This window comes from Rattus norvegicus, chromosome 14 (genome assembly GCF_021556685.1).
Source record: "Rattus norvegicus strain SHRSP/BbbUtx chromosome 14, alternate assembly SHRSP_T2T, whole genome shotgun sequence".
In the NCBI taxonomy this organism is placed as follows: Eukaryota; Metazoa; Chordata; class Mammalia; order Rodentia; family Muridae; genus Rattus; species Rattus norvegicus.
The window spans coordinates 83,528,675-83,536,165 of NC_141547.1; the positions used below are offsets into that span (position 1 = coordinate 83,528,675).

The 7,491-nt window shown below is 54.2% G+C and overlaps 1 protein-coding gene across 1 annotated transcript; it reads left to right on the forward strand.

Annotated features, from left to right (window-relative positions):
- The first annotated feature begins 1,149 nt into the window (after nucleotides 1-1,149).
- Nucleotides 1,150-5,560, forward strand: Castor1 (cytosolic arginine sensor for mTORC1 subunit 1). The gene is made up of 9 exons (NM_001025128.1): nucleotides 1,150-1,320; nucleotides 1,845-1,915; nucleotides 3,067-3,251; nucleotides 3,333-3,465; nucleotides 3,849-3,972; nucleotides 4,322-4,435; nucleotides 4,593-4,675; nucleotides 4,783-4,877; nucleotides 5,022-5,560. Exons 1-9 carry the CDS (start codon nucleotides 1,208-1,210, stop codon nucleotides 5,097-5,099), a joined length of 996 nt encoding a protein of 331 aa, NP_001020299.1. The 5' UTR covers nucleotides 1,150-1,207; the 3' UTR covers nucleotides 5,100-5,560.
- Nucleotides 5,561-7,491: the final 1,931 nt, after the last annotated feature.

Consider the following 7,491-nt stretch of genomic DNA (forward strand, 5'->3'; position numbering starts at 1 on the left):
CCTGGGGTGTCTGCCAGTGCTTGGGGGCCTTCTTGGATCTGTAGCTAATTTAGATGTGCTCAAGTCAGTTGAGTTCTGCTAATAATGACAAGTTTTAAGAAAACTTCAACAAGGCTCAAGTCTCTGGCTTGAACACCCAGGGAACCTCAAATACTATGGCTTGTCCCCTCAATGTCGAGCCCTGGGCTTTCTCACCTCAGATATTTCTGGGTTGTCCCTGGAATAAGATTCAGCGCCCACAGTATGTTGCTCAGACAGGTGAGGAGGACCATTTTTCTGTTCCTCCCCTTAATGGGGCACCTTCTACATTCTAGCTGGTTGACTAAAAACTGGGTCTCACAGGCCAGATTTCAGCTGGTTGAAACAGTGACAAGGTAGGGATGCAGTATTGGCAATACCAACCTTGAGCAGCCCATTCTTATGAGTCTTTAGTCCCTACCAGCCTTGTCAGCTCTGCAGCACCCCTCCCCCTAACCCCCTCGCCCCCCCTCCCCCCGCGCACACACACACATCTCCGCAGTAAAAGGAAGATACTAGGGCTCCACCATGGGTCTCCAGCCTAACCTCCTCACTCCGGAGATTTGTGGACAGCTCGGCTCCAACAGAGCTCCAGTCCGGCTTTGAGATCTCTGCGTCTTTGTGTGTGTGTGTGTTGGGGGGTGGGGTGGGGTGGGTACAGGACGGGAGTCCAGACAGGTTTTTTCTGTGTAGTTCTGGCTGTCCTGGAACTCGCTCTGTAGACTAGTCTGGCTTCAAACTTACAGAGATCTGCCTGCCTCTGCCTCCCTAGTGCTGGGATTAAAAATGCGCACTACCGCCGCCAGGGTCTTAATGGCTTTAACTATAAAGCCCACGTGCGAGCCTGGAGGATAGACATGAGACCGGGAGCTCCCAGCACGTTCCCAGCCCCAACACGGCCGGCGTCCAGCGGAAAGGGCGTGTCCTAGGCGGGTCCTGGAAGCCACAGATGGGTGAGGGCAGGCCTTGATCCTCAGGCTGAGGCTAGAAGAGTGGAGCTGGTTTTGGCGAAGTTCGAAGGCAGCCCGCAGCGTCGGGTAGGCAGGGCTCAGGAGGAGGCGTGGCCGCCGAAGAGTGGATCCCTGGCTGGGAGGGCCGGTAGCGGGCGGTGCTTCTTTAAGCCTGGCGCCTCCGCATCGCCTCCTGCCTAGGTCTAGCTGGCGGCGAGGCCAGGGCTGCGGGATCTGCGATGGAACTTCACATCCTAGAGCACCGGGTGCGAGTACTGAGCCTCGCGCGTCCGGGCCTCTGGCTCTACACCCACCCGCTCATCAAGCTGCTCTTCCTGCCCAGTCGCAGCCGGTGCGCACCCGGGTTCACGAGCGCAGGTCGGGCGGGTGGAGGCTTCTCTGTCCCTCTGGGCCAGGGGCGGAGGACTAGACTCGCCGCGAAGCAGCGGGTACCGGGTGGGGACGCTAGCCACTCTGGCCTCCATCCGGCCTGGGCCTACCCTTTCTGGGACGCCGCCTATCCGGCCCGGAGGGCTCCCCTTCCCGGGCTTGTCAAGGTGCAAACTTCTTGGAGTGGGCAGTGTAGTGGAGGCATGTGTTCCTTGCCAGGAGGTAGCCCATTCCCAGACGCCTCGCGTTAAGTTTGAGAGTTGTCCAGGGGGCCCAAAGCCTGACACTTCTAGGTTATGGAATGGAGGGGAGATCCCAAATTTGGGACCTAGACTCACTGATCCAAGGAAGAAATTGAGGCCTGAGTGCGGGTCCGGAAGGCTCCTGGCGGGGGGTCCTTTAGTGCTGCTGGAACAAAGTTCACTTGCTGTCTCCATCCCATTCACTCTAGGCTGAAAGTCTTCCCACCCCTTCCCTCCCTACTAGGTGCAAGTTCTTCAGCCTGACTGAGACTCCGGAAGATTACACACTCATGGTGGATGAAGAGGGCTTTAAAGGTGGGAACTGGTTTTTCACTCACCTCTAAGCAGTATTCTTGCTAGGTTTAGGGATCCGGCTTCCTAGACAGCTTAGACCTCAAAGGAGTATCGGTCTGGGCTCACATCTTCACTCACTTGCTTAAGGACTGTTTTCTCTTGTGTAGGGTGTAGTCGTGACAGTTTAACAGTGTTTGTCAGAGTTTTATAAACGTAAAACCCACAAGGAGCTGGATATGAATCCCAGGCCAGCAGGGGTGATGGTGGTGTCTCACAGTTTTAGGGGAGAATAAGAGAGCTCTCTTATTCTGCAGCTGTTTTATCCCTGGACATTAGTTCTTCTTGGACTTGTCTCCCCAGTGAAAGCCAGCTCCTCCCTTACTGGCCTGGGAAGTCTAGGAGTCTGAGGGTTAGGGAAGGAATGCAGGAGCAGGCAGCAAGCCCAGAGCAGGGTCCTGGGGCCTCCTGGCTGTGCTTGGGCAAACAACAGCTACCCTGGCCCTTGTTCAGGACTAGGACCGGGGAGCTGACTTCTGGCTCCCATTTCTGCTTGCTTGGCCCAGCTTCTAAGGCTTGGAGTCTCAAGCTAGCCACCTAGAGTTTGGCGGAGCCTGCCTCCCAAAGGAGTTAAGATTCCCTGCTGTGTAGGGAAATCTCCTGTCTGCAAGGGAACTTCCCCATCCGTTGATCACCGAGCGCCCTCTGGTGGTGCTATGAAGCCCTTTAAGCCAAAAAGTCCTGAGGACTAAACATTTTGCAGATAGAAAACTGAGACTGAACAGTGTTTATAATCCCAGCACGGACGAGGCTGTGGCAGCAGGATCGGTTTAAGTTAAATCTCAGCTTAATCTACATGGTAGGACTCTGCCTTAAGGTAAACAATCAACCCCCCCCCCCAAAAAAAAACACACTTGTCCCAAATCACAGCAAAATGCTAAAAAAGAAAAAAAGAAGAAAAAGAAAGCTGGGCCTTGAACCTAGTTCTGAGTTTGGAGCAGTAATGCTCACACTCAGAATGCCTGCACAGCACACACTGAGGCGAAATGATCTGGTACAGCCCTATGCTCCAAGTCTGTCAGGAAACAGATCTACGTTGGAACTGGACAAACTTTAGACAGAGAAACAGAGGCCGAGAGGAGCCCGCTAACCAGGCATGTACCTCCTGCCCACAGAGCTACCCCCATCCGAGTTCCTGCAAGTGGCGGAGGCCACGTGGCTGGTGATGAACGTGTCTCACAGTGGCTCGGTGGTGCAGGCTGCTGGAGTTACCAAGATTGCCCGGTCTGTCATTGCCCCGCTGGCTGAACACCACGTGTCTGTTCTGATGTTGTCCACGTACCAGACAGACTTCATCCTGGTGGGTTTGGGCAGGTTCTGATGCAGGACATAGGCAGAGGGGCCTGGTGTTGCATAATATGTCTTCTTTGTCTTGACCCAGGTACGGGAGCAGGACCTGTCTGTGGTGATCCACACGCTGGCCCGAGAGTTTCAAATCTACCGTGAAGTAGGCGGGGAGCCTGTGCCTGTCACGGGGGACGATTCCAGCAATGGCTTTCCCCAAGCCCAGCACGGTGAGGTCTGCCCTCCCAACACCCAGATTTCAGTGAGATCTCTTCCCACAGGAGGGTTTGTCTTTTTTTTTAAGGTTTATTTATTTATTTTATGTATGTGAGTACACTGTAGCTATCTTCAGATACACCAGAAGAGGGCATCAGATCTCATTACAGATGGTTGTGAGCCACCATGTGGTTGCTGGGATTTGAATTCAGGACCTCTGGAAGAGCAGTCAGTGCTCCTAACTGCTGAGCCATCTCTCCAGCCCGGGTTTGTCTTTTAAAAGGGTGGAAAACGCGGTCTCTCACTGTATAAGATGGAGCCCTTCCCTGACCTGCCACCAGGGGTCGCCCCAGTCCAAGATAACCTTTTCACCTTGTGGTCCCTGTGTCCTGAGCAGGGCCCAGTCCCACGGTGCATCCCATTCAGAGCCCACAGAACCGCTTTTGTGTCCTGACACTGGACCCTGAGACGTTGCCGGCTGTTGCCACCACCCTCATCGATGTCCTCTTCTACTCGCACAGGTGGGCCGTGTGTGCACTTGATCTCTGCCTCCCACTAGCGTTTCCTACCCTCTGACCTTTGTCTCAACCCTTCTGACACTGTGTCCTGCTCAGTGCCTTAGGGTTCCTGACAGCCTGCTAGCCCTCAGCCAGAGGTTTCAGCCGAACCACTTCCAGCCATATTGCCCAAGGCCTGTGGTCTCTGGCAGTTAGGGTTCATCCCTCAAGAAATTAGGGGTGTCACAATGCATATTGATTCAAGGGCCTTCCCAGAGCTGTCCGTTCCAGCTCCCCCTCTGTGATCTGCTCATCGAGAAGTGGAGAGGGTCATGTGCCTGACAGAGCCATTGACCCTGTCACCCCTCTTCAGTGTCCCCAAGGAGGCAGCCTCGGGTGGTCCTGAGTCAACTTCCATTCCATTCTTCGCCTTCTCCCTCATTGAGGGTTACATCTCCATTGTCATGGACGCAGAGACCCAGAAAAAGTATGTAAACTTTCCTTGATTCTCCATAGACCCTCAGCCAGCCTCAGGGAAGGTGGAGGAGGGTCACCTGGTTCTGAGGTTCTCAGGACACGCCGAACGGATCAGGCTATGTGGGGATGCGTGCGGTGCCCTTCCCATCACCCACCTGCTTTCCCAGGTTCCCCAGTGACCTCCTGCTGACCAGTTCTTCCGGGGAGCTGTGGAGGATGGTGCGCATCGGGGGACAGCCCCTGGGCTTCGGTGAGGACCACTCACTCCCTGTATAGGAGGGGAGGGAGGAGAAGGCCAGGCGGGCCTGTGAGTCTTCACAGTATCTAGGGTAAGCCACCTGTGTCTCCAACCCTCAGATGAGTGTGGGATTGTGGCCCAGATCGCGGGCCCCCTGGCGGCTGTCGATGTCTCCGCTTACTACATCAGCACTTTCAACTTTGACCATGCGCTGGTGAGGACCTGGGTTGGGACGGGGGTTCCAGCAAGCACATCGAGGTCCTGGTGGTGGGGGAAGGGAGACACCGCAGCTGGCTTAGGGAGTTGGGTGTCCCCGGCCAGAGCCAGCCTAGCCATTCATACCGTGTGGTCACTCTAGGTTCCTGAAGACGAGATCAGCTGTGTCATTGATATACTCCAGCGAAGGCAGGAAGGCCTGGCTTCCAAAGATCCATAGGGAACAGCAGACCCAACACCGTCTTACCCCCCTGGGCTTTCAGAGACTTTTCTGAGCTATTTCCTGAAGCTTCAGAGTGAGCCCCTGATTCTGCCAAGGGATCCCGGTTCTGCCGTTTGTACGTAAGCCATATGGAGCTGGAACTTGTGGTTGTGGACATGTCTGCCCACAGAAGACACCTTGGTGCTTGGGGCTTAGACCCTCGACCCAACACTTTCTATGTGACCTCAGCATTGCGGTGCCTGGCTGCGTGCCTGCCTACAGCTCGGGCTGCCTCTCACCTGGCTAAGGCTCATGTCCCCCAGGGCTGGGCTCTGATCTCCAGCCTGGGACCCAGCCAGATGAGTTCCCACAGTGCACTCCCTTCTTGGGGCTCTGAAAGAAGAATTACATCTCACTTTTATTTTCGTGACTGTTTAAATAAATAAAAGACTTGGCGGGGCTGTGCCCTCTGGTTCCGAGTGACAGCCAGTGTCAGGTCTTGGTCTCTCCCAGACTTGTCCCCACCTCCTTGGCTTTCCCAGCAGTATTTGTGTGTGACAAATGAGGAACTGAAGCCTCCAACATATTTGTGACTAAGTCATGTGGTTCCCAGCCAAGGCTGTTCATCTCTAACCCGGAGCGTCCCTTCATTCTCAGTTACTTATACAAAACCACCTAGAGTTCTGGACACTGGGAGAAATTCCCTGTCCCTCTTACCTAAGAGTCTGCTGGCTGGATACCAGAGAACCTCTCCAGGAGGTCTCAAAGCACCTTTCTTATTCTGCATTCTTATGGGCCTGGCCTCAATTCTTCTGTCCCTCTTTTGGAGAAGTCACACAGTTTATGACACTTGGAATGGTGGCCAGGCCTTTTGCTGCTGAGGTGCAGGGCTATGCAGACGGATCGGGAACCCCTTGGAGCCTTCCTTGTCATCTGCTACTATGTGATGGGCACATCTGCGCCTGGATTTTTCTGTCATGGGGCCTCCTGCTCAGTAAAACCAGAACTCCATTGCAGGGCCCAGGGCCCCACACATACCCTGGGAGGTTATCAGGTACCTTCAGTTCAGACCCGCCCATGCTCAGGACCAGAAGAAGGGTGTGACTTCTGTGTACCCAGGTCATAGTGACTCCCTAGAAAAGCCACCACACAGGCAGGCTTCTGGCAGTATGCCCGCCTGGCTCTGGGGACCCCCAAGGCTAGAGCCTCAGGTTGCAGATCAGATGAGCCTAGAGCACAGCCCGGCATGGTGAGTGAGTGGTCAGAGGCCTTGGCTTGTCCTTTTCTTCAGCCTCAGTTTCCCCGTGTGTAGGAAACAGTTCCTTCTGGGACCCTGGGAAGGGACATTTATCTGGAGTTTGTCTGTGGTTGGGAGTGGGATGGAGAAGTCCTGTCTCCTTTAATGGGGGACTAGTGTAGGCTCAGACGTGGGGGTGGGCAGCCTGCACTGGGGGTGGGCCAGGACACTCAGGCTGCTCCGGCAGGAGCAGGAGGTGAGCTTGTCTGCCGCTAACACTGCATAGCACAAGGAAGGCTGCCTTTCTCACTGACCTCAGTGCCTGCCTCTGAAGAAGGCTGCTAAGGGGGATGTGCTGTTGGCTCACACAAGATACAGTCTTAGCCTCACTTTGCATAGGTGGAAACGAAGTCCAGACAGTGGCTGTTTAAGGTCACCACACAGGGCTAACAAAGTAGAAAAGGATCTATGTGTTCACCAGGCCGAGACAGACAGACAGTCAGACAGACACTGACTGACTTTAGGCTGAGCCCTGAAGGATGGGAAAGATTTTGCAAGACCCCTTGTAATCCCAGCTGTCTGCGTTGGTGGCTGGGCGTCTGTTGCTGGTGACCGTAGTTGTGTGGGCAGGCACGCGAGGTCTGGCCCTGGCTCCTCCCTGACCCTGGGCTGGATAGAGTGGAGATATTGAGCAATGGCCCCCCGTCTGTGTCACTTTCCCAAGAGGATCATGGTGCTGTGCTTCTGAGCCATGAGTGCCAGTTCTAGGGGTGCTCAGGACTTCTTAGGGAGTGAGTTGTGGCATCATGTAGAATGTGGGTACTATGTGAATGTATATATGTGAGTATATGTGTGTGTGAGTGCATGTGTGTATGTGAATGTGTATGTGTGTGTGTGTGTGCAAGTGTATGTGTGAGAGTATGTGTGTGTGTGAGTGCATGAATGCGTTTGAGAGTGTGTATGAGTGCATGTATGTGTATGTGCGTGTGAATGTGTGTGTGAGTGTGTGTGAGTGTATGTGTGTAAGTGCATGTGTGAGTGTATATATGTGTATATGTGTGAGTGTGTATGCAAGAGTGTATGTGAGTGCATGTAAGTGTGTGAGTGTGTGCGTAAGTGTGCATGTGTGTGAGTATATGCGTGTGTGATTGTGAGTATATGTGAGTGAGTGTG

What these genes read in the sequence shown, in the direction of transcription:
- Castor1 (NM_001025128.1), top strand. Translation starts at nt 1,208, where the DNA reads ATGGAACTTCACATCCTAGAGCACCGGGTGCGAGTACTGAGCCTCGCG. An exon ending in GTCCTCTTCTACTCGCACAG is followed by an intron (nt 3,973 to 4,321) that starts GTGGGCCGTGTG and finishes ACCCCTCTTCAG; the next exon opens with TGTCCCCAAGGAGGCAGCCT. An exon ending in GGGACAGCCCCTGGGCTTCG is followed by an intron (nt 4,676 to 4,782) that starts GTGAGGACCACT and finishes TCCAACCCTCAG; the next exon opens with ATGAGTGTGGGATTGTGGCC.